This window comes from Abrus precatorius, unplaced genomic scaffold, assembly GCF_003935025.1.
Source record: "Abrus precatorius isolate BTA unplaced genomic scaffold, Abrus_2018 Scaffold11, whole genome shotgun sequence".
In the NCBI taxonomy this organism is placed as follows: Eukaryota; Viridiplantae; Streptophyta; class Magnoliopsida; order Fabales; family Fabaceae; genus Abrus; species Abrus precatorius.
In genome coordinates this window covers 3,469,322-3,496,726 of record NW_020874303.1, presented here as the reverse complement: position 1 = coordinate 3,496,726, position 27,405 = coordinate 3,469,322, and the positions used below count along the sequence as shown (strand labels likewise).

The 27,405-nt window shown below is 30.2% G+C and overlaps 3 protein-coding genes and 1 pseudogene across 6 annotated transcripts; 3 read left to right on the top strand and 1 right to left on the bottom strand.

Moving 5' to 3' along the window:
• Positions 1-10,464: 10,464 nt before the first annotated feature.
• Positions 10,465-25,161, top strand: LOC113853833 (zinc transporter 11). Of its 3 annotated transcripts, none has more exons than XM_027484494.1 (4): positions 10,465-11,015; positions 12,166-12,221; positions 12,596-13,206; positions 25,149-25,161. In XM_027484494.1, the coding sequence occupies exons 1-3, from the start codon at positions 10,535-10,537 to the stop codon at positions 13,130-13,132; spliced, it is 1,074 nt and encodes a 357-aa protein (XP_027340295.1). In that variant the 5' UTR covers positions 10,465-10,534; the 3' UTR covers positions 13,133-13,206; positions 25,149-25,161. The 3 variants fall into 3 exon arrangements, with proteins under 3 accessions (XP_027340295.1, XP_027340294.1, XP_027340293.1); XM_027484493.1 differs by lacking the exon at positions 25,149-25,161 and adding an exon at positions 13,247-13,371 and having other exon boundaries at positions 10,479-11,015; positions 12,596-13,213; XM_027484492.1 differs by lacking the exon at positions 25,149-25,161 and adding an exon at positions 13,244-13,366 and having other exon boundaries at positions 10,480-11,015; positions 12,596-13,210.
• Positions 14,594-17,246, top strand: LOC113853834 (50S ribosomal protein L19-1, chloroplastic-like). Its single transcript, XM_027484495.1, has 5 exons — positions 14,594-14,734; positions 15,284-15,538; positions 15,620-15,706; positions 15,813-15,946; positions 16,748-17,246. Exons 1-5 carry the CDS (start codon positions 14,603-14,605, stop codon positions 16,848-16,850), a joined length of 711 nt encoding a protein of 236 aa, XP_027340296.1. The 5' UTR covers positions 14,594-14,602; the 3' UTR covers positions 16,851-17,246.
• Positions 17,883-20,963, top strand: LOC113853832. Of its 2 annotated transcripts, none has more exons than XM_027484491.1 (4): positions 17,883-18,364; positions 18,664-18,859; positions 19,601-20,305; positions 20,589-20,963. In XM_027484491.1, exons 1-4 carry the CDS (start codon positions 18,354-18,356, stop codon positions 20,778-20,780), a joined length of 1,104 nt encoding a protein of 367 aa, XP_027340292.1. In that variant the 5' UTR covers positions 17,883-18,353; the 3' UTR covers positions 20,781-20,963. The 2 variants fall into 2 exon arrangements, with proteins under 2 accessions (XP_027340292.1, XP_027340291.1); XM_027484490.1 differs by having other exon boundaries at positions 17,916-18,196; positions 20,589-20,820.
• On the bottom strand, positions 22,828-24,083 carry LOC113854393 (annotated as a pseudogene).
• Positions 25,162-27,405: the final 2,244 nt, after the last annotated feature.

Here is a 27,405-nt window from a genome sequence, read left to right as displayed (position 1 = left end):
TGGAGAGTAACTACGATAAAGGGACAAATTCGAAGCAGAATGAAACTCGTATGAAGAGTAACTACAATAAAAGGACAAATTCGAATTCGGATGAGGACGAGGACGAGGAATAATGGTCGAGAAGAAGACACCATGCTTGACCATGAACAATTACTTTCAACATGTATGAAATTTCTGTGTTCTAGCTTATGTAACTCTAGCTTGTACTATGGAATTAAACTATTAACTCCTCAAGTTGAAGAGGATGATAGTCTCTGGGTGGGATGGTCCTACACATAAATAAATGATTAATAAAGGTAATTAGTGAGCATATGATCACATAAAAAAAAATGTGTGTAGTTCTTTTTAGTTTTAATAATATAAATAAATTTTACTGATTCGCATTTATTATTCCAATTTCAGACTGTAGTTAAGCGTCTCTTACTTTAAAAATGAAAATGTTATATACTGATGAGAATATTAACCATTCTTTTTACATTTACTGCAATATACAAGGTATTTTATTTGCACTTCAGTTCACAAATTAAAATCATTGTATTGTATATAAAATTAACCTTCTGCTACTTTGTTATTTTTGTTGCATTTGCCACCTCAATTTCCGTAGTTGTGCATAATTTGATGATTGAATAAAATAGTTGTCAAAATGATACTTTTACAACACGAGTCATTATATATATATAAAGGACTTGGAGAGCATCTAACTATCAGGATTAACAAGTTAAACATTTTGTTTCTCTGTTAACCATGAAACATTTTATCATTAAAATTATATTAATAATTTTAAAAAGTTGCAAACTGTTATTTTTAAACCAAGAGAAATTTATACCTGGCTAAGATTACTTTTTGGTAATTTTTATTTTAATCATATAGTTGATTAAATAAAGAACGTTACTTATTTAAAATGAGCACTCATAGTTAGATGCTCTCCAAGTCCTTTAAAAAAAGATGCTCTTCGGTATATAATCACCGAATCTCGTCTCATGATATCTACACTCGTACCACTTGCTATAGATGCGAGTCCAAGCATTGAGAGAAACTGTAGTAAAATTGATTTACTTATAAAAAAAAGGTTAAATAGTTAAATTAATTAATCTCACATGCTATAAAATAATTATTAAGTGGTGTAAGCATTAACTTTAACTCATAATATCAATAAATTTGGACTATTTATCTGGTTTTAAATTATATATATACACTAATAATAATAATAATAATAATAATAATAATAAGCTGTGATATTTAATACTGAAGTGATTGGTAAGGTTGAAGAGTAAGATGAATAGTCTCCTTTATTTCCTCTATATTTATATATAGCCGGTGGTGCAACCCTTAGAATAAAAGTAATGTGATACAAATACAGACGTGAGAGCTTATATTCACTTATTCGTTTGTTCTCATTAATAAGTGGCTTGGTATTGTTTAAGTAATATTTTAAATTTAAGTTTTTGTATGTAAAAAATTTTTAGTAGGTTTATCCAATACATCTACATGCATAATTCAGGTTGAATCTAGATTAAATCAGATAAATATATATATAAGCTTATTGACGGGAAACATACCATTATTCAGTTCAAATTACTGTGAAAATTGATCTCTACAAATGGTCAAGTGCTGAATTTGCAGAAGAATAGCAAACTTTGAGCATCTTTCGTTTAAGTGCCAATCCAGAGTGCTATGCAGGCTCGCAGATTCTCTATGTGAACATCACCCAGCGAGAATTCCCATGAAAATCATTTCTATTTTTATTGGTTGATCAGTTCTTTTAGAGCACTGTAAGCATATTCCCTGTTTAAATGATCGACGTAATAAATAGTAATTTGTTTCTCTGTTAGGTGCCTTAAAAGTTAAATCATGAAAACAAAAAGTCTGTTTACGGAATGCTCAAAATTTTATAATTAATCATATGAAAAGTAAGAAAGAAAGAAACATTTGGTCATTTTTACTTAAAACATTTTTTATTATTCGAAAGATTAAGTTGATAATTTAAAAATGTTACACTCTATTATTTTAAATCAAGATCAATTTATAAGAATAGGTTATGTTGTGGGAGATTGCTGATATCTTAAGCTAACGAAGAATCTGAATGTGAATATCTTCCTATAGCCTTTTCCCCTGTTTCTAAAATATTGATATTATTATGCACTTAGAGCAATATGGAGATGCCCTCTTACACATATATAATTTTGCCACCTGTTGCAAGTGGGAATTGTTATATATCAGGCATTTTATTCTTCTGTGGGCCCTCTGTTCCAAAAATATTGATATTCTTATGCACTAGGAGTAGCATTTCAATCTCCTTATCTACTGATAACTTAGTTTATTCATGCATAAAGTTAACCAATTTTTTTTAATGTATTGAATAAATTAGAGTATATCACCATTTATTATTGAATTAATAATCAACTATCCACAATATTTCATAATTTAGTAAAGTTTTTCTAATTTTATTAATTGAATATTATAGGTCTTTAATTTGAAGGATGGGTCTTAGATTCTATAGTGTTAAATATGTATAAACATTGAATTTTATTTTGTAAATATATTTTAAAATAATATAATATAATATATTTAAATAGATGGGTTGACTATATATCCATAAAAAAATTATTAATGGCTGGTTTGGATGGATTTATTCTAAACTAGTTATGGATGGGTACGATAATTTCTTAACATATTTTTAATAAATCAAATTAAAGTAATCATTTAAATTTTTTTTTTGTTCATTTCCATTATATTTCAATCCAGAATTTATCCAATTCATATATTTATCACACTTAACGTCAATATATTTCTGCAACAAAATAAAGAAATTATATGGAAATTAAAATAATACACTAAGATATATGAGTAGAATTTTTTTCAAACTTTTCACTAATAAAATGAAAAAAAATGATTTATCACTTATCTAATGGACCTTGTATACTTGAAATCTAGACAATTTAGATTGAAAACAAATGCAAAATATTCTTAAAGTGAGTTAAATTTTTTTTTCATATATATTAATTTCAAGGATTGATATATATAATTAGGAAATACAAATAATTCTTCAGAAAAAAATGAAACACAAATATTTTTTTTGTTACAAAAAAATATTTTCTTATCTTTTATGTAATAAATAGTTTCTTGCCAATATTTTTGTTTCCTGACCAAAATAATCTCCTTATAAAACGACTATTGTTAAATTATAAATTAATCTTATTCATTAAAAATAAAAAACATTTTATTAAAATAAATTTATTGCATTAAAAATTTAAAATAATACTTTTCATTCTTTTAACATGAATTCAAAGACAGATATTGAAACCTAGTTTTCACTATTAGAGCATATTCAGTGCTAAAACTCTAATAAATTGCTTAAGTTATATTTTTTATTAATTTTTTATGTAAGTCCCATATATAACAGTATATCACTTTTCTTTTTAGTTAAGCAACTCTTAGCTCTAGATTGCAACTCTTAAAACTTTATTAAATGAATTTCACTAGTTATCTCACATTTTTATATGTCATCAATATTTATTTCTATTTTTAATTTTGAAAAACGGTATCAATAGCTCTTTCCTATTCTTTTTACTAACTTTTAGCTTAAACAACAGTTGCTTAAATTAAAAAAAATTATTTAAAATAACAATTCATATCTCTATAGTTTAAATAACCTTATTTATATGAAAAAATAACTTAAGCATCTTCCATTAAAAGTACTCTAAGATATTGGTTTAAGAACATCTCTGATGGTAGAAGTCTTAAAAGTTTGCTTAAGTTATATTTTATATAAGTCCTATAATAATACATCACTTCTTTCGTTTTTACTATTTAAATAACTTTTAGCTAACCCTACAACTCTTAAATTTACTAAACAGATCCCACAATATATTCCATATTTTCATATGTAATCGATATTTATTTTAATTTTAAATAAAAATTATTAACTGATTTTGCTTCTTAATTATTTTGAAAAATAGTCCTAAGAATCTCACCTTTTACTAATTTTTAATTTAAAGAATAGTTGCTTAAATAATAATTTATTTAAAACAATAACTCACATCTCTAATAATAAATTTAAATAAACAACAGTTTCTTATATTAATTAAAAAAAAAAGAATTAAACATCTCCCGTTAACTCTTTAAGTCCTTTCAAAAAAATATGCTCTTAGGTATATTATAATTCACCGAATCTCGTATCATGATATATACTCGTGCCACTTGCTTGGATGCGATATCAAGCATTGAGTGAATAATAATGTAACTTTCAATTATATATAATTATTTTATATTTTTTATGCTCTTACATTAAAAAAAAACATTAAACTTTCTGTTATATTAAAAACATTTTAGGATAATTTTATTTATGTCTTTATTAATTTTAAAAAGTGCTTTTAAGATGCTGTTGTACCTAAATAATAATAAAATATATATACACAATATTCAATGTCAAATTTAGGAATATCATATGTTCACACTCATATTTTGAGTGTTAGATGAGCAGATAGAAGAGAGAGAGAGAGAGAATAAAATATGACAAGAATGAAATTTGAAAACTGAAGTGATTTGTTATGTCTTTGATTGAAAAGTGGGATGAGTATTGTCTCCTTTATTTATACCCCTTCGCGCATGTATCCCTGAGAGTAAAAGCAGTGTGATACAAAAACAGAGGAGAGAGCTTATACACGCTTGATGGGGAACATACCACTATTCCGTTCAAATGTGAAAATTGAGCTTTACAAATGGTCAAGTGCTGAATTTCCCGAAGAATACGCTGTGATATACACTTCCCTCAATGATGCATCAAACATAAGCATCTTTCGTATAAGCGCCAATCCAGAAAGGGTGCTATGCAGGCTCGCGGATTCTCTATGCGAGCATCACCCAGTGAGAATTCACATGGAAATCATTGCTGAAAGAGAAAACGGGTACTTCCAATATCAGATGGTGAAAGTGATTGCAGATGGAACTTCTGAGAAACAAATACCCTTTGCCAACGCGTTAGATTTCACGTACTCTTGTGAAAATAGAAATTGCCTTTTTAGTGTCACCCGTAACGGCGAAGAGTTTCGCTTTGCCAACCAAATGAATTGGGAAGTTGTTCACTCCTACGATTTAAGCCTTAACACCCATCTCAAATATATTTTGAATATTGAGTGTGCTAACGTGACTGGGCTTTCCGTGAAGTTTAATGGCCCTACGAAATATAAGGGTGTGCTTTTTGAACAACAAATGGGTTCACAGATTCATCGCGTGGTGACGGGAGAGCCTCCAAAGGCTATTAGTGCAATTGTTGAGAGAGAGTTTGTAGGGAAACAATATATACTCTTCCATAACGGGAAAGGGAACACTAGCAATGCACGTTTTGTGCAAGGTATTAGAGTCCCTAATAATTCACGTGAAAAGTTTATTGATCTTGGTAATGGTGGTTCATTCAACAATGGCAAAATTCGTGTGCACAGAAAAGGGATGCAGCCCAATTCAGATGCGGATTGAATGGTTCAGATGAGAGCATCACCATATACATGATGCAATTGAAAATGCAAAATTACTTTCAACATGTATTAATGAGTATCCTTTTGTGTGTGTTAATTCCTATGTGTTATGTATCTCATGCTTGTACTATTTATAGAATATTAAACTAATTAATAACTCCCCAAGTTGAAGGGGATGATCATCTCCCTGTGTGTTAATGATTTGCATTTCTTATTCCAATTTCAAACTGTAACTAAGTGTTTCTTAATTTAGTAGATAGAATTTTCATCCATGTTATATTTTGATCAGAACATTAACCATGTTTTTCGCATTACTACGAATGCAATGTTGAAGGGTGTTTTTATTTGCTCTTCAATTCACAAATTGAAAACGCTGTTTTGTATATCAACCAATGGTAAACAACTAAAAATAAATATGAGGGATGAGTTTTATTTTTGGGAGGGGAATGCATATGACCTTGTAATTTATTAGTCTTTTTGCACTTTCCTCCTCAATTTGCATAGCTGAGCATAGTTTTGAACAAATTATGATAGTTAAATAAAATCGTTTTTAAAATGATAATTTTACATCATGAATCTTTGACACTGGAAATAAAATTATAAACAATGTATATCAGGATTAACAAGTTGAACACTTTGCTTCTCCATTCAAAATTATTAGGCTTAAATCATGAACACAAAAATTTAGTCCGCGCCGCATGCTCAAATTTTTATAATTAAAAGAAACATTTGATCATTTTTACAATAAAACACTCTTTATCATATAAAAATATATTAGTAATTTTAAAAAGTTACAAGCTGTTATTTTAAGCCAAGAGTAATTATATATGGCTAAGAATGCGTTATGCTGTGGAAGTTTGCTGATATCTTAAGCTAACAAAGAATCCGAATATTACTATTTTACTGCTTTTTCTACTAAAATTCTGATATTATTTTGCACTAGGCAATATCAGATGCCTTCTTATACATATATAATTTTGCCACATGTTGCAAGTGGTATTGGATGTATATCAAGCATTTTCTTTATGAACCGTTAAAAAAAATAGCATTTTCTTTATGGAATACGTATCTTTATTGATCGTTCTTTAGAATCTGGCAAATGTTAATTATCATCTATCATGCTCATTTTTTATGATTTTTTATCTTAGAATATACATAAAAATTTATGTATTGAACAGTTTTATTAAAAATAACAAAATATCACAGAATTTAATATATAAATAACATTAATTACTATATTTTTTAATAAAAAATTATTATTTTCTTTTTTTTTCCATTTTTTTTTTCATCTGATTCATTTCACCACATCAAACAGGTTTAACATGATATTTTCCGCTGTATTATACCCCTTCTCCCTTGACCATGATACAGTGATATAACAATATCATTCATTAGCAGATATATACATAAAAGTGATGACAAAAATACACGACACATTCGGCACGAAGCGTAAAGCTGAGCTTTATAGATGGCCAAGTGCTGATTTTCTTGAAAAATAGGCTCTATTCATCTAAAAAAAAAAAAAGGCTCTCATATACACTTCACTTGATGATGAATCCAAAACCATCACTTTTCCATTAATTGTCAAGAGCAACGAGGTGATCGAGTTTGGAAAATTCAAGGTGGTCGCTTAGGGCACTTGTGAAAATCGAGTACCCCAACACGACGCCGTAGTTTTCCCGTATCATTGTGACAAGATATTGGGTTATTGTACGGTGGAGTCCAGAGATCAAAACAATGGTCGTGTAATTTGAGAGATTTGTCACTCTAATGACATTAGTTTTAAGACTCAGTTAAATATTTGTATTTATTTTTATGTCATTCTTTAAAACTGAGTTTAAGTATTTAAAAATAATATTTCTTTGTTGAAAAATATCTTTAGTATAAAAACATTTTTTTTATTGATAATTGCTTAACGATCCGATAACATTTTCTTACATATTTTTTGAGCATTCAGTGTAACAAACTAAAAGGACTTTATGTGGGGTTTGGTTTTAGAAAACGAACATGGTAGAGCCAGCTTGCTGAAGCCTTGGATGCAAATGTTGAGAGTGATCAGTTTGAAGGAGAAGTGTATATACTATTCCAACGAGGGAAAAGTAACAGCAACACCCCAACTAATTATAATGATATTACACCCTGATTTAATGCTAACTAATATATTTAACACCCATAATTAAATTGTATTTAAAAATAATTAGTGTAAAAAATCTTAAAATTAGGAAGTGGGTGATCGCATAGAAACTAATGGATATATACTTTGAGAGCAATAGAGAAGGGAGGGATACACACATTACATAAAATAAAAGAAGAGAGAGCATAATAGATGCTCTTTTGAAACCAAAAGAAGAAGTAGAAGACAAAGGTTGTAGGCACACATAAAAAATCGAAACAAGCCAAGTAAGTATTAAGAATTCAAATTGTCGTGTAAATCTTGTGTATCATTTGCATGTTTTCTTCACTATTGAAATTATTCAGTTTATACTTTATATGCACGACTCAAGGCACACAACACAAGCACATAGCAACCAACCACCCCGCCATCCACCATCACTAGACCCAGCATGCGACTGTGGCCACGGCAGAAAAATGAAAAACCACCAGAAATTGCCACCATCTCAGCCCACAATACCCTGAAATCTAACACAGTCACCATGAAAACCATGTCCACTGATCATAACCCCATCCCCTATGTGTTTGATTACATCTCACGCAATGTAAACACATTTCCACAATCAAACTATATTTATTTCTCTTTTTTATACTTTAATATTAATTTATAAATTAATCGATTTTTTTTTCTCTTACTTTATTCATGTAATGTTTTATTGTATACGTCGATATGTAATTTACATTGTCATAGATGTGGCGTAAGTTGAATAAATTTATGTATAATTTTATTATCTTAAATATTTTGTAGTTAAAATTTGTTATGTATTTGTTTAAATGATTTTTTATAGTTAAATTAGTTTTTAACATTAATTTAAAATTTTTAATTTATTACACAATAACTCGTTTTGTAAACATGTAATTCTTCTTCATATTTTAATGTTATTTATGTCATATATAAGAGTATATACATAGCTGAAATATTTTATGATGTGAATTTACTTTAAAGAAAATTAATTCAAAATCTTTCTTATAAAAATTTGTTAAGGGATAAAATTATCAACTAAATATTTTTTTTAAAAGTTATGCAATCCTTTTTTTTTCTTTAGTACCAAAAGACACATACGAGCAACAATCTAACCGCTGTGCCAAAAACAAAAGAAATGGCTCCAGATACAAGTTAGAAGTACTTATAAGATTAAAAATAATGTTTAAATAAATATTTTTAATTAGTAACTTAATTATAAATTTAAAAATTATTACTAACTGGTTTGATAATATAAAATCATTTTAAGGTTTAAAATAAAAAACTATTTTACATTACTAATATATCAAAATTAATCTCAAATAATAATTGAAATAATACTTATAAATCAATGCATGTTATGTAATTAGGAATGGTAAAAATTTAAATTTATAAAAATTAAAATCAGCAAAAAAAAAATAAAATTAAAACTAAATTTTGCAGATTACATTACAGTTGAATTATATTATAAATAAACTTATTTTATACATCTCATCGATCGGTAACAAAACTCATAAAAGAAAATATTTTATCACATTTTAAAAATTATTTAAATAGTTTTAATGATCTTTTATTTAAAATGTTTGATTCAGTCTATAGAAATATTAAGCAGGAATCTATCATGTAGACTTGTTCATCTCTTTATTTTCCACCTTATCCTAGAGCCATAAATGCTATAAACAGCTCATTAAAAGCACAAGACGTGAAAGCTACTGGGTTCTTTACAATTGTATGGCTGAGAAGAATAAGAAAATATCTAAGAGACGACGGTGACGAGACGCAAAAGATGGTGAGAAAAGAACATAGAAGATTCCGATAGAAAACGACACCAATCTTTGTGAAAAACGCTGTCCTTAGCACTTCCTCCTAAAAACATGAAATAACCTTTTTATCTACTTTTATTTTTCATCAAATAATATATGCATGATTTGTTTGATTTATTTCTGATGATAGCTATTTTTTATAAAATTTTAAGAGAAATGAAAAACTAATTGTTTTTAAATTCGCCCAAACATACATACAATCTATTGGATAAAAACATACATACTTACGTTTTCTTGATTAATTTCTTATCTATCAGTTTTGTTAACATAAATTTGTAGGGATAATGATAGAAGCAATAGATGGCTAATGGGATTATGGGAATGATCATGACAATGATATTGATGTTAATTAAGAAATTAATTATTTTAAAAAAAGTTGATAAGAATTCTAAAGAGATAAAAAACTTGATAGTTTTTCAATAAAAATCCCAAACACGGCGTTAATCTCTGAGCTTACTTGAGACGGTGAAGGGTAGAATGAAAGACCCGTGACAATTGTTTAATGCAGTACGGGACAAAGTTTGCAGTACACACACTTTCTCTTCGATTTCGATGGAAACTCGTAACAGAGAGAGTTGATGACAGTACACTCTGTACTACTTAACACCCAACCAAACCTTATCACCAAACATACCCCTCCAACACCCACTTCCACAATTGTTTCTCGATTTACATTCTCACCTATTGTCATATAAAACAATATTTTTATATATTAATTATTTAAATTATTTTATATCATTTTTATAATTAATATATATATATATATATATTTTAAAATATAATATATATTAAAATAAAATAATGCGATAAAATATTTGTTAATTATCAATTTAATAAAAAATTTCAAACTAACATTGTATTGTCTGATTCTAATATTGGATTATAAAATATATAATTTCATCAAATAGAAAAGCATCCTAATTGTTCCCATAATTCATTGATTAAATTTGTTAAAATTTTATATCATTTGTATTGTATATAATCCTATCATATTAATGACAGAGATCCAAATTTCTTCCCTCCAACAGCCAAGACTTGGTTGACTCACTCATTCCATAAACCAACTCGACCACTTCATTCTTACACTTCACATTACCGTTCCAATGTCTCGTGTATTCTTCTTCCTCTTCGTACTCTTTCTCCTCTACTTCCTCTCTGTTTCAGCTCACAGTGGCCACGACGACGACGACAGCGACTCCGACGCCGACGCCGGAGGTGGTGGTGATGCTGCTCCAGACCTACGTGCCAGACCATTGATACTGGCGAAGGTTTGGTGTTTGATAGTGATTTTCTTTGCCACGTTTGTGTCTGGTGTATCTCCCTATGTCTTGAAATGGAACGAGGGGTTCTTGGTTTTGGGGACCCAGTTTGCAGGGGGTGTGTTTCTGGGAACTGCTATGATGCATTTTCTAAGTGATGCTAACGAGACCTTTGAGGATTTGACTAAGAAAAAATACCCTTTTGCGTTTATGTTGGCGTGTGGGGGTTATTTGCTGACTATGCTTGCGGACTCTGTAATTTCATCCATTTTGGTGAAGGTGAGGCGGGATCAACCTGGTGATGTGGCTGATGTTGAGGTTCAAGGTTCGTACTTTTTGGTTGATTCGTTGGTATGCAATTCAGTTGTTTGTTTTTGCGAATCATGTTTTTGTTGTCCATCATGTTTTTTTAAATTTGAGGTTGGTTTTTGGGCTTGGATGGTTACGATTTTGGTGGTGAATGAATATCATTAAGATCTCTTATATCTGTTAGGAATATTGCCTGAATATTCCGTATAAGACTTGGACAATGCTTTTATAATTTATAGCTTTTGGAAGTGAGTTAGGCTAAATTTTTTATTATGGTATAATAGCTTATCTAATCTTAAACTTACCCACAAAAGTCCAGATATCTAGTTCTAGGAATGAGAGGATAAGTTAAGATGTTCTATATCAGTTATAAATATAGTTAGAATATTCGTTATAAGACTTGGATAACCTTCTTACTATGAACTAATTTTTGAGAGTGAATTAGACCCAAATTTCTAATAAATGATGATTTAGCTAGTAGACTTGAATTTTAATCTATCACTGGAGTTGTTTCGTTTTTGTTAAATGGTGAAATTTTTAGGCTAATTGGTTGATGGGCTTGGGAGATTTACTCTGTATTCGTATCATGCAATTCAATTTGATGTTGAAATTCTCTCTTTCTATATTCCTTTGAACTGTTTGCTTCTTGTTGGAATAATATGATTGGAATTTTGGTGGTGCATGATTCAGATTACAAACTACTATTACAAGAGTATTATCTACATAGTATATTTGAATTTATTTTATCATACAAGTACTTAAAGTTTTGTATTTGATCGAGTTTATAAATGTGGCTCGAGACTCTTTTATAAACTTTGTAAAACTTATCAAAGTAAGCTTGTTAAATTAAGCACTTACAGGCTCTCATGTCATTTATCCACCTCTTAAAAAGGGTATTTATCGTGATGATTGAATGCGGTAAAGAAATAGAAAGAAAAAACCACCGGTTGCCTTATTTCAGCAGGATTGTTTAGTAAGTCAGAATGTTGATATTAGAATTTCCGAAGTGTTATGGATATATACATGCTTGTAGTATTGTAGCACTTTTTTGAGTTTGTCATTGTTATCACTGGATATCAATTTTAACAAATATGAAATTGAATTTGAATATCCTTAGCTTCACCTAATCTGAACCAAAGCTACTTCTTGTTTGGTTCACATTGCAGGGGCCGAGACAGGAAAAGTAAGGGGCAATGGTGTTACTTTTCAGTCACAGCACGAGGTTAGATTCTCCGATATTCATGGTTTTATTTATACCGGTGGAATGTGATGAACGAAGGCATTATTTAAATAAATTTCTTACAAGTAACTATAGAAGAAAAAGTTAAGTAATATAAATTAAATTTCTCTCATAGCTTACAATTAGCCTATGCACACACTAAATTTTAGAGAAGTTAGATGAAAAACTTCTAAAAAGTTAATGTCCATAAATTGATAGGAAAAGTTTGATGTATTTTACCTTTTTTCTTTTGTTTGTCTACAAGTACTTATTAAAAAGTATATTCAAATTAAACCAAAGTCTGTTTCTGAGATAATCTCATTTCATGTTTGTCATCACTTATTTAATAGTAACTTCTTGTGTTTCTATGCTAACAGGGCAATGCAATTGCTGACAGCACAGATCATCACTTGGGGAGCCAGGCACTTGCATCTGCACGATCACTTGGAGATACCATCTTGTTGATTATTGCCCTTTGTGCTCATTCCGTGTTTGAGGGCTTAGCAATTGGAGTTGCTGAGACAAAAGCAGATGCTTGGAAAGCTTTATGGACAATCTGTTTGCACAAGATATTTGCAGCCATTGCCATGGGAATTGCTCTCCTTAGGATGATTCCTAATCGTCCCTTAATGTCATGTGCAGCCTATGCTTTTGCCTTTGCCATCTCAAGTCCAATTGGTGTAGCCATTGGAATCATATTGGATGCTACAACACAAGGTTCTGTGGCAGATTGGATCTTTGCTATATCAATGGGTCTAGCTTGTGGAGTGTTTATCTATGTGTCGATAAACCATCTATTGTCTAAGGGATACACACCCCACAAACAAACCAAGGTTGACTCACCCTACTTCAAGTTTCTTGCGGTGTTGTTAGGCGTAGGAGTTATAGCGGTTGTGATGATTTGGGACACTTAAGGTCGTTCAAAAGCAAGAGGCATAATGATAGCTTGGTTTCTAAGATAACTTCTCTTCACAGCATATGCAAAATCGTTTTCTTTTTTGCTTTTATATTGTCTATACTTATGATTTGATAATGAATACCCTAGAGAAACAATTGTTATAGTACTTATCATAGAAGAGACAGTAGAAATTTGCCTTAGAAGGTACTACAGATGGGCATGTATTGAGAAGAGTAGACAAATAGAGGCAAAGGGAGATTAAGAAAAATCATAGACAAAAATGTTAAAAAGAATTTAGAGATCAACAATTTGTCTATGATTTATGAATGAATGTTCTAGTGTCATTTAATCCACATGTAACACACCCTGTTTAGTGGAAAAAGGTTAAGTTGTTATTGTATACTTATGATTTTAAATATTATGAAGTTTGTAAAGTAGACATGGATTTGTTTTATAAGAATGATAGTTGAAGGCTGCTCATTTGTAGTTGTTCATTTGAAATAAAGTGAACATGTATTATCAACAGAAAAAAATAAATATTATGTTATTTTTTTAGACTTTATGCTTGTAAGTTATTATTAAAATGAGATATATATTAAAAAATATCTCATTGCCAAGCGTGCTTCATCTGTGGAATTGTTTCCTTTTAATCAGGCGATAATCGATTACTTGAATTTTTGCTTTTGTATTATCATTATTGATGTTGTAGTAAACGTATAATTATGTCATATAGTTCATAAATGTTTGCTGTTTGCTGTTTGTTTAAACTCCTTAATCTAAGTTAATTTAGTAGAGATGTAACTGCTAATCTACATACATGTTAGTCATTAAAAATATATAAAATAAAGAAATTAAAATAAATGAAATGCTGATAAGAGATTAAGCCATAAGAAAGTAATTCATACAAAAATCTTAATTGAATAAATAAAATTAAATCTAATGTTAACTATGCAATTAAAATATTAACATTATAACCTGTAATTTTAATTTTATAAATAGATTTAATGAGTTTCTGACGAGAAACATTATTGTCTTTTTTTTCACAGTTTTAGAATATTATTTTCAAGTTTGACGTATATTTTTTTTGAAATAGCAATTTTTTAAGACAGTTGTTAAAAAAATTAACTTTAAAATAAATTAATTCAAGAAGCATTAATTTACCTATATATATTTTTATTTCATATAATATATAATACATTACATACAAGACAAATCATGTAAATCCTAAGAAGCTCTTTTAAAATGAAATGAGTGCGTCATATATAATTTAATTAAATCTTTTCTTATTATAAGATTCTTAATTCATGCATCTTTCTCTTGCATTATATTATTTCAAGGCCACATCATTTTAGGTTTTTTATCGGATTGGATATCCAAGTCTTCCCTGACCCGTTACCCGAACCCAAAATGGCACCCGTGCCGTGCACGTGCGCAAAGCCATAAACCCTAACCCCAAACTTTTCCAATTCTCGATCGCAACCCGGATATGGCATCACGCAGGCTCTTCTCATCTCTGCTCGGATCATCCCTCCGTCGATCTCTGCCGGAATTTCAAGCTCCAAACTCTTCCCGGCTATTCTCTTTCCTAAACGTTACCTCTCGTCTTTCTCCTGTCCCCGTAAACATTCCTTCATTTCATTCATTTCCTTACACTTTTAGCGTTTGGCATTGATGTTGTGCTCCCGCTGCTAAATAAAGTAACAAATTATTTTTTATTATTACTTTAATTTAATTGCAGATTGAGATGGGCTTGGTTAGGATGAAGAGGATGGCAATGTTACTAGATCTTATTGTGTTTGAATAACATGATCCTATCGTTATAGTTTTATGGCTAGATGATGTAACCTAATATTATAGTATCTGTACTATTTGGTAATTGTATTATGTAATCCTGAAGTGTAACTTAAAGAGTATCGAATACAATCAATTGACATGGTATGTTATCTATTTCTTGTTAATTAGGCATAATTGAATGGAATGAATAAATGAATTGAAGATGACTTGAGTATTTAGAGCCATTGAAGTGTTATTTTGTTTTATGCTTCTATGTTTCATTTTAGTTTTGGAAAGTATGACTTCGGTTTTAGGCTTTGACAGTATGGGATTTATATTGTAAGTTCTTATGGTTGGTTGCATTTGTCATAGTAAATCTTAATTTCTTTTGTAGATTACGATATTCCCTCAGACTCGGGCATTCTCAAGATTTGACCCTGGTTTTGGTTTAGCATCAGTGCTGGGATGTTCTAGAGGGGCTTTGTTTCAGCAGGCTGCTACACTTGTACCTTCTTTTGGTGGCAGGTTTATGTCAACCGAGACAAATCCTGTCGATTCTTCTTCTCAAGATAGTTCCAATCTGGAGCCTGAAGTTCCTCCTCGCATCAAGTTTAAGAGATTAGATAAAACTGCCAGGCACATTATGCAGGCATGTGACTGCTCTGAATTGTTTTAAATAAGATTTTCTTTTTCGTCATGTGTAAAAATTGTTGGTAATTATATCATTTAGATTTTAGACAAGGAAGCTGTAGAGGAGGTGAAAGTGCAGAGAGAGATACCTGATATAAAGCCTGGTTATATTGTGCAACTCAAAGTGGTACGAAAGTTTGTTTTTGATGATGTTTTCTTATTTTTCTCTTTTCTTTGTTTTTGTTTGTGATAGTAATATTATGTCTTGTTTACTATTACATATGATATTACAGGAAGTACCTGAGAATAAGAGACGTGTTTCTGTTATAAAAGGAATTGTTATTGCAAGGCGTAATGCTGGACTTAATAGTACGTTCAGAATTAGGAGGCTGGTGGCTGGGGTTGGGATTGAATCTCTGTTCCCTCTGTAAGTATTATCATCCCATATTTTAAGTAGATCTCTGCTTTTAGGCATGCTGTTTGAGGAGGGTGTAGTTGAATTACTTCAATTGGCTATGAAGAGAAAAGTTGATGAAAAGAATTGCTTCAGGTGATGATAATTTGAAATTCTAGTTATGGGTTTGTTTGTGCGTTTTCTTAAAGCACCTTTTAATGAAAAAATGTATTAATTTTAAGATCATTGAATAAGCTTTTTGAAAAAAGATAAAGCCAAGGGAAAAGCATTTTTATAAATATTAACCTCTAAACAAAAGCTATATTACTTTAGAATTTATATGACAAGGCATTTCAACTTATTCAAATGCATGTCATATTACTTTAGAGTTTAGAAAAAGACTTCTTATGGAATATAAATGTTGGTGTGTTGTGCTCGTGTGTGCATGGGACCCAGTTTGATCTGTTTTTTTCCCAGAGCATTATCTATAGGGAAAATGTGAACTGCTTTTTTAAGGTAGAATTGTAAGTTGTAACAATTACTTTGCTTCAATGTGCATTCAAACTGAGTTTTTTATTATCTTTTTTTAGCTTAAATTAAGGTGTCTTTATGTGCTTTGGATGAGTATTTGGGATTGTACCACTATTAATGATTTTTTGTTTTGCTTCATTCAGCCTGCCATTTAGTTTTACCTACTACATTCGTTTTGGGCTGGGAAGAGGGAGGGAGTGGAGTGGTGTAATTTTCTGTTGTGATATTTTAATTTTCAGTTGATTGTGCAAGTAGTTATATTACTTAATAGTTAATACCTGACCTTTGGGCTATGTGTGATAGGTATTCTCCTAACATAAAGGAGATAAAGGTGCTTGACAAGAAGAGAGTGAGAAGGGCCAAACTCTACTACCTGAGGGAGAAAATGAATGCACTTAAAAATTGATGCCGATCTTCGTCGGAGTGGAAATTTTTTATGAATCGCAATTTGTCATAGTATCCGCATGTGTATTCGTTTACTTGCTGCTGTTTTGTCGCCAACTAGATTTTTTTATACACTGTGGCGGCTTATTGCACCTAAGATCATGCAGTTTTATTTCAATCCTTGGAACTGCCATGTTATGGAAGAGAGTAATATGTAAGAAATTGTAATAAGATGCATTCGTTTTAAAATTTTCTCGAAGTCATGTGTCTCTGTTGTATTGAATCCGTGAAAAATGGGTTTGTATTTTATCCGCCTTTTTGCTAATACAATGAAATTGAAATCAGCAGGGCCTCAGGGATTGTTTTAATTTGTATCTGATTGGCCAATTATAAATTGCATTCAAACATTATCAAGGATGATAAAAGCAGATGCCCCCTTTTTGATTGGGAGTTACAATATGGGAATTTTTGGCGAAAAAAGTGTTTTTTTTTTCCTGGTCATTACCTAGGTTCAGGTGAAGGAACCTTTGAGCTGGGATTTTTTGAACCCGAGGAAATCGCAAAGTTATACTTGGGCATGTGATGGTTAAAAAGATTTTGGTAATGAGCCAGTAAAAGGGAAATAATAGTGTGCTCATCATCATCAACATCAACAAAGAATATCACCTCCGACACGAAAAATCATTCGATTCTTAAAGTCAATTTTCTTAAAAAACACACAGTAAAAGCACAACATTAGACTCATTGACACAAATGAATGTCATGGAAAGATTATTAGAGGAAAAAAAATGCGGGGTGATTATATTTTATTTTTGTTTGATCGAAGAAAAAATGAAAAGAAAGAGAAGAAAAAATGATTAACTTATTCTCACTTTAAAAACGAGGCAAATTCATTTCCACGGTAGTTGTGTATCGAGTACCAAAAACTTTCTTTTCCTTAATTTTAGAAGGCGACGGCACACGTGTGACATTCAAAATCCCGCCCAACCTCTCGCGTTAAGCTTGGAAGATCACACCTCAATAAAAAGGCATTCGCTTTTTCAATTTCGTTTCGATTTTCTCTCTCCTTTTCCAATCTCATCAAAATCTCCGCGATGTGAAAATTCCACTATCACCTTCTTAAGCCTCTCCAATTCCTCATTGTTAATTCTCCTTTGTTTCACTCGATTAACATAGTTTCTTAGACTTTGGGATTTTAGGGTTCCACACGATGAACCTGGGCAATCTCAATAAGGTTTGGGAAATCAAAGCTCTGAAGAGGAAACCCGGGGAAGAAGAAGCCACTAAGATGTTGGAGAAGATCGCCAAACAGGTCCAGCCCATTATGCGCAAACACAAATGGAGGGTCAAGCTTCTCTCTGAATTTTGGTGATTCAAAATTTCCTTTCTAAATTGTTTTCCGTACCATTCACTTTCCTTTTGCGTTTACGCTAGTGGGTAATGAAGGAAAATAGAAGCAATGGAGCTAGGAAGAGTAAAGTTTTCATCTTGGAATAAAAACCTCGGTTATAAGTTCTAACCACTAATGATATTTTGGTAAAAAAATTACAAATTTTAGGACCTTTTCTGCTTTATTTTGGTGATCAGTTGGAACATTTCAGTCTATCTAATTTTTTATTTTTTTAAAAATTTTAAATTTTTCAGAAGCTTATTTGTACCAATTTTCTGCTAATGAAAACGTGTAAAGAATAGTTTGCACTGTGTTTTTAAGTTAAACGTGCCAAATTGGTTTTACGTTTGGGAAATGACATGAATTTTTATTTTGCTTTTTTTAAATTTCTGTTGCCTTTTGATTTTTGGGCAAATGACTGAAGAAATCGTCTTCGTGATTGTAGCCCAAACAATCCGGCTCTTCTGGGGTTAAATGTTGGGGCTGGTGTACATGTGAAATTGCGGCTTCGGAGACCAAACAGGGATTTAGACTTTTTCCCATTTGATCAAGTTCTGGATACGATGCTTCATGAGCTTTGCCATAATGCCCATGGCCCTCATAATGCCAACTTCTACAAGCTCTGGGATGAACTTAGAAAGGTTCTCCTTGTTCTTGTTATGTTATAGTTTATGCAAAATGATCGTTAGTTTCCTGCCTTTTAAAATGCTCTCTTTGCTTTGGACTACTACCTTTTGGCCTCAGGATTTTTGGAGATTTATTTGTCATATTCCATTTTAAGGATATTTTTCTGGTTTAAGTGTTAAGCATCTCACTTTCTCTCCACTTAGAAAGATTTGATTATTATCCATGAGTTTTGTTGTCGGGTCTGTGTTTCTGTTTTGTGTTAAGAATCAGATTGTTATGATCTACATATACCATGATGAAATTCACAGATTGTCAATGTTAATGGATGAGAACATCTACTGTTCTTTAAGCTTTTTTATTAGCTAAGATTCCCATTAAAATAAAAATATATTAGGATGGACATGAAATAGAAGGAAGATAGAACTTTATTTTCCTTGCAACTTATTTCTAACGGATGGTCACGCTAGAAACTGCAGGTTGCTAACAAGACAGACTTTTACAGAATCCTCTCTGAAACATTCTCTTTTTCGTGTTTACTTTTAATAAAATATTTTACAGTGGGACATTTTTTATTAGAATAATGATTGAAAAGTTGAAACATTGGTTCACCTGTGCGTGATTATTCCAAACAATTTTTTACCACCGTGAATTTTTTTGAAGAAAATTATGTTTTTCTTCTTAGCAAGTTGGTATAATCATGCACCTTTCTTTTGCTTATTTGTCCTTAATAAATCCATGTTATTAATCATGCACAGGAATGTGAAGAGCTGATGGCCAAGGGAATAACTGGCTCGGCAGAGGGGTTTGACCTTCCTGGAAGGCGTTTAGGTGGTTACTCTTGGAAACCTCCACTTTCATCTCTCCGTAAAACTGCAGTGGCAGCTGCAGAAAAGAGAAAACGATTAAGATCCCTTCTTCCATCTGGACCAAAACGACTAGGTGGTGATAGTGTTATAATGGAAGCACTTAGTCCAGTACAAGCAGCTGCAATGGCTGCAGAAAGGAGATTACAGGATGACATATGGTGTGGCTCTCAATCTTGCAAAGATTTGGATCTCGAAGATGTCAACCACGAATTTACTGAGAATCTTGTAGATAAGGAAAAAAATGTAGGAAGCTCAAGATTAACAGACAATTCTACTCGACCTTCAAATCTGCTATCTCGAAAAAGAGGTCGTGATATGGATTCAAGTTTATTTGTTAACTCATCTGGTACTCCTAAAATTATGGATTTGACTCCGGATACACCAAAAATTGGATCTGCCATTGAACATCAGACTGGATCCCAACAGAGATGTAGTGGATTGAAAAGCATTTCAAATTCTCAACCCAATATGCAGGCAGGATCTAGTTCAGCAAAACTATCAAGGCTGTCTGTGCCACCATCTGATGATAATAGAACACTCCATTCTGAAGAACCTGCAATGTGGGAGTGTACAATGTGCACTTTGTTAAATAAAGTAAGCGTCCAAATATATTGCATTCATTTATTGCAAACTTTGTTTTCAGTGGTTTCAAAGTATAATATTTATATTTTAGGGTAGAATTTACTATTGAAAGTAACTTTCCACTTTACAACAACAACCAAATTCCTTTTAAAATATATTGTTGCTTTAAAGGATCCAAATTCCTCTTGAAATTATTATATAATTGCTTCAGTCCTTTTAAAATATATAATAAACACTACCCCATGGCCTTATAATGCCTTTCCTAACGCATGTGAATGATGCTGGATCAACGCAGGGTTTGGCTCCCATTTGTGAGTTGTGTGGCACACAACAGCCAAAAGATGTTACTACCAAATACAACACTTGGTCTTGTAAATTCTGTACTTTGGAAAACAATGTGAAGTTGGAGAAATGCTCAGCCTGTGACCAGTGGAGATTTTCTCATGGCCCACCAGTGTCAACCCGAGCCCCCAACCTTGGTACTTAGCAGCAATGTGTAATTTTCTTGATGGATCAATTTTATTATTTTTTGGCCTTAGTCCTCACAAAATTGAAAAACCTTCACCTTTTTATTTATTACTGCCCTTGTATCTACTATACTCCCGTGAAGGAGTTCAAAAATTAGCACGAGTACCTAAGTTGTTCCATACTCGTATATAATATCATATTTTAACTTTGATTGGCCATTTTGTCTTTCGTCACTAAACGTGATTTTTAAGTTAAAATAAGTGAAATGGTTATTTTTTCTTCACTAGAAAATCAATGGCTAAATGAATTGTTATGTAAATATTCAAGATTTTGGCTTGTTTGTTTTGGTGTTGAAAAATCAATTTTCATACTTTCTAATAAAAAAATATACGTGCTAATGAAAATGTGATTAAACTTCACATTATATTATGCATGTATCGTTATTATATTAAAGCGTTCAAAGAATTTTGTTAAAATTAATTTTATTAAACTTATAACTAAATAAACTCTTGAAGAAAGGTCAAAATGATACGTAAAGTAGACTGTGGATGCTCATGTAAAAGTACAAATATTTTGGCTACCGTATTTTGAATTTCTTTGGAAATATCAATATTTTTGCTATTATCTATTTGCTCTCTATTTATTGCTTATCATACCTTCACCAAAACTGTGTCTACCCCTTTACTATCAATTAATTTTCATATTTTTCAATAGAGAAGTGGTCAAGCGTTTGATAATGGGTCCTTGACTCCGAGTTTGCAACTTTAGGACCAATACAGGGAGAGCCAGGTGTTTTTATTTTATTTTATTTCTTTGGGTCAAAAGCTTGTGCTTTAAATTAAACAATGTTTATTTTATGCTTTTTTACTATATTTGAGTTATGCTATTAGTAGGTTTGTTAGACTAAGCTTAGTTTATGGGCTTTTGGTTTGTGACAGAGAGTTGGAGGATGGACGAAATTTCTGCTGACTATATAGGGTTAATGTATTTATCATCTTGTTCTTATATCTCAATACGTCAGATAACAACTCTTCTGCATCAAGTGTTCCATTTTGTCATTCTTTGTCAACTTTTACTTAATCACATATTACAGGTAAATTTAGTCAAATTCAATATATTCAGTTACGAATATCAAAACTTTCTAAATTCGTAAATTTGAATTTCCTTTCATATCATATCAAATAAAAAGTTGATTCACACTATTTTCAAAATTTAGTCCTTATTTTCAAAAGTAAAATCTCTGTAACTTTTTCTTATATAACAAAATAAAAATTTTGATCATTTTTTATAATATGCATCCCTTAAGTATATTTTATTCTTCTTGAATATATATTTTAGAATTTCTTCTAAGTTTAAAAATATGTGTGATGCATAAGAAATTTGTTAATTAAAAATTATTTATCATTAATAATCTTTATTTCACAATTATTCTATTATCTATCTTGCTATATATTAACTCTTTTGGGTCACTAAGCCAAACAAAATTAACGATTTTTTTTATTTTCTGCATGAATTAAGGATCTTTTTCAACTGATGTTAGAAAATTAATTCACAAATGATAGAGAATGTGAAGAAGAGAATTATTAATCGCGACCACAGTTCAATTTGATTTAATTCATATCATAATTTAAAACAGACATTAAAGTAGTTGATAAGGGAATACATGATTTAAAAAATAATAATAATTTTTAAATATTTAATTTCAATTTTTTTTATCAAATTTATTAATGATTATTCTCTCTCCAATTTAAATAATATATGAATATTTTGAAATAAAAGAAAATAAAAAAATAACTAGTCCAATAAAACATATTTCAAAAAATATTAACTAATCTATTTTCTAGGGAAAGCAACCGATCACAATATTTCCTAGAATGTGTACTCAATTGACTATTGCATACGTCACATAAAATAATATAATGTATCAAATAGGATTGAATGTAATAACATCAAACAATATAAGAAAAACCTTCCTTAGTTAATTGAAAAAATATTTTACTACATGATGAAGCTTTAAAATAGAACAAACAAAATTATAATAAACAATAAAAAATCTTATGCATGGCCTAGGGCTGCTGGTGCTGGTTGATGTCGACATGCTCCGCGTGCTTATTGTTCCTCTTCTTCTTGCAAACCCAAATCCAAGTTATGAGCTCCGAAATCATAGCAATTATGGCCAATACTATGATTATGGCAACATATGTCATTTTCCAGATCTTATGAGCATTGAGGATGTCAAAACCTTTCAAGACATTGAATATGGATAGAGCAATTGTTGCATAGCCGACTATATAATGAAAAATATTCCAAAATATTCTGTTCTTATGATCCTTTTTTGGCCTCAGAAATACAGCAACACAAACTTGAGCAAATGCAAGACACATCAGAGTGATTCCAATGCATCGGTGAGGAGCATGACGAACCCCATAATGATTCCCCATATACAAACCAGTACCAAAGCCAGCAATCCCAACAACAAATGCTAAAGATTGACATGCTCGATGCAAACGAAACCAAGTAGATCCTAAACCATCAAATCCCCGCATGAACCGTGCAAATATTACCCCAATAGGCATTAGTATTCCCCAACTCATTGCATTCAAAATTCCATGAACCTGAAAAAGATCACAAAAGTGTCACTCATGCATTACCTGTTAATAAATAAGATTAAATCTATTCTATAAAGTTGATGTTTTCTTACGTTTCTCAGTATAGTCCTTGTGTTCATTTTTCCACCGGTTTCTAAAACCTTCCCAGATACAAAATCCAAGGTTCCAAAAGATTGAAGATTAGGTCCCGAAAGAGAGTGTGGCCTTGGAGTCCCATCGTGGGAAACCAAACCTTCTTGCCAAACATGATTCACCAAAGTCTTATTGGTTGGAAGTTGGAAACTTGCAAAGATGATGATGCTACCATTTGTGTGAGAGGCCGAAACACTATAAACAGGAAAAGTGAGATTACCCTCTTGCAACGAAGTTTCGTAACTTGTTATTGGTGACGCATAGGCTTTGATAGTCCCATCAGATTTATGAATAGCCACAAATGTTTGGGAACCCACCATACCCTTTGATGTAGGGTTGATGGCCCAAGCAATCCAACTGGAACCCTTTGCATTTGCCTTCTTGAATGCAACATCAACTATGCCTGTTGATGGGTGATAATTCCAATGCAGAGAGGTTTCAAGCACTGCCAAGTCCTCGCATGCTGCATAGTTAACGTGATTGGGAAAAGGGTATAAAGTGCATGGTTGTGAGGTGGCAGGGACAGTGATCACAGTGAAGAGAGTGAGAAGCAAGAGAAGAGGATTTTGAATGAAAGCCATAACAGAGAGAACTATGTGGAATGGTGTAACTGTGATCGTCAATGCTTCTATGTATTTATAGCGTCAGCCATAACGATCTCAGTTAATCGAGACGCGTTTATATTATCTTTCAAAATCTTCAAGTTTTACAATCATCATTATCTAAGATACAATCTATTTTTTGAATCTGTTCTTTTTTAAATCTAACTTCGTTTAACTGATGAGATTATAGAAGCCTTGACGCGTTTTATCGGTTTTACTATCCATCTAACTAATTACAGTCGATTTTACTCTTATCATTAATTTTCAAAATTACAAATTGGTTAAGTTGATCTGTTAATTCTTACAGTTTCTTTAAATTTTAAATTAAGTTCATATAATTTGAATTTTTTTAATTAATTTTTATAATTTTAAAATATTTAATCAAATCTTTAACCATCAGTCAATCTATATCATTATATTTCTATTCAATTTTAATGGTACGACATTCTAATTTATTAACCATTTTATGTATTATTTATAAATATTTTTCTCTAAATTTCTAAATCTCCTTTCTCTTTTCTTTCTATCTCTCTTTAATTTATACATATTAAAAAATTATTTTAGGGTACAAATAATATTTGTTTTTTTCTATTCATTGCATTGAACTTCAAAGTTTACGCATAATCTATAGTATTTTTTTTCTGTGTTGTAATTTACGTAATTTATCTATCCTAATGTATTATAAGATTTGACTTTATTGATAGTTTTCCTTGTCGGGCAAACTTTATCTTTTAATTAAGTACGAAAGAAAAGTAATCTGATAAAGGATAGTTAGTTGTATAAATATTTCATAAAACAAATATTTATTTAACTTATTTTTGTTACATAAAATGCATTCGGTAAATTATTTGAGATATCACAACTTTATTTATATACTAAATATAATTTAGATAGACTTATCGTCATTTCAAATTCATACCATCAACTTGCTTTGATTATTATTTTATCAATTTTTTGAGATATCTGCCAAATTTATTTCTATCAAAAATAATTTTGACAAACTTATGTTATTTCAAGTTATATAATCGGCTTATTTATTATTAGTTTTTATGATTATTTGTATTATTGATAAATTTTTATTTTATCACTTTATTTATAATATTTTAGTTTTTTAATTAATTTTATTATTTTATTCTAGATTAATTTTGTTTTTTAATTTTATTGTAAGAAGTGATAACAATACAATTTTATTAAAAAAGTTTAAATCATAAAAAAATTGTTGAAATAAAGAGTGAATTTTTAATTTAAATTTTAAATTTAAATTTAATGATAGAAAATTATATATTTTTCTATAAATAAATTATATTTTTAAATCAAATCATTATTTTTTAAATTATATACTATATATCCAGACCTTATTGTAAAATTATTTTCTGTACAAAAAATAGTTTTGACAAACTTATCATCATTTTAAATTGATACAATCAACTTGCTTTGATAATTATATTATCAATATTTTTATGATTATTTATATTATCAATATCTTTGATAATTATCTAAGATATAATCTAACTTTTTTATAATGTAAACGCTTTTATCTGCTTTTTTATTAATCTAACTTAATTTAACTGTGAAGGATTGTGGAACCATTGACACGTTTTATCGATTTTACTATCATTATTTCAAATTGATATCATCAACTTACTTTGATAATTATATTATCAATGTTTTTATGATTATTTATATTATCGTTTTAAAATAAAAAATAACAAAACAAACATTTAAATTTTATAAAAATAATAAGATACGAGAACTTATTTTACATTTTGAATTGCATAAAAAGACTATTTATCTTAAAGAAGTTTACGTAAATTCCTAGAAAACGACAATAATAGATAATAAATTAGTTTGGTACTTGAGAGTCACAAATTCACTAATTTGAAGCGTTATTTTTAATTATTTAATTTATTAAATCTTGATTTTTGATTTTTTTTAAAAATAAATTCATGAAAAAATGAACAAGAAAAAAAAATTATGAATATTGACAAAGATGTCGATAAAGGAGATGAGAAATTTAGTTTAGATGATAAAAAAAAAGTGTTAAGTTTTGAGAATTAAAAATTAATGACCACAAATTTTATATTTTTATGTATTTACTTTTAAAGACATTATAAGAATTCAATTGCAACTTATAAACATTATAATCTCAAGCCTTTCTTCTTCATCAATCTACCAATTTTTCTTGTGCTCCAGAAGTTACGAATCTACTCCCATGTTCAATACCAGTTTCCTCAATTACCAGTTACACAAACACAAATAGAGTTTCTTCATCCTCCTTAGCCTTCTACTTCCTTATTCAATTCACCCTCTCCTACCCCTGCTATGCCCCATTCATGCTCCTTCATCTTCATTGCTCATACTTCTGCCATGATATCATTTGCTGAGTTTGGGATCTATGAGTGATAACTTGTTCTAATTTATGGTTTGGAATGCATAGTAAGATTGGAAAAGGTTAGGGGCACTAGGCTTGCAATGGTGGCAAAAAGTGGCCGGTGATGTTTTAAGAGAATCGTGGTTACAACTTTGGTGTACCTAGCGACAACCAGCAGAAACATTTACTTTCAATATTTTAAAGATTAATGAGTAAATAAATATTTAAAAACATTGTAGATTTTACCTTTTCTCTTTTATACGTCACTTAACAATATTTCGTCATTAAGATGACGTCAAAGATAAAATTGATGGATAAGGAACAATGTTAAGGTCTTTTGATCAATTTAAAGGTTTACTCTTTACAACATCATTTTTCGCTTCACGATCAATTTTACATGATACTTAAAATTTTTTTAACATTTTATCATTATTTTTTAATAATCAATTACTTCAAAGACTAAATTAATGGACAGAAAATAATCTTAGAAACTATAAGTATTTTAATTTTACAGAATTAAAATACTTAATCATAACAATATTAAGAATTTGAGAATTTATTCTAAATAAATTTACTATTAATTTCTTTGACTTTATCACTTTCTTTCTATCCAACCACTTCTTCTCACCTTAAAGATTCAAGTTTAACATCCTCTAGAGCTAAGTTTTTCCACTATGTTGGATCTAGTTAAATCTCTCATACATTCTTTAACTCAAAAAATGTAAAAATAACTCTTTTCAATTACAACATTTGAAGAACAAAAAGTTGTAAACCGTATTATGTTTGTAGCATTCCTTAACCAGGTAGTTAGAGGGCAGAGATATTCAATTGAGAAATATAAAAGATGTAAATTTAGATAGAGAAAAATGAAATATAAGAAAATTGGAGGAAGTGAAAGAAATTATGATGTCAGAGAAAACAAGAGTTATC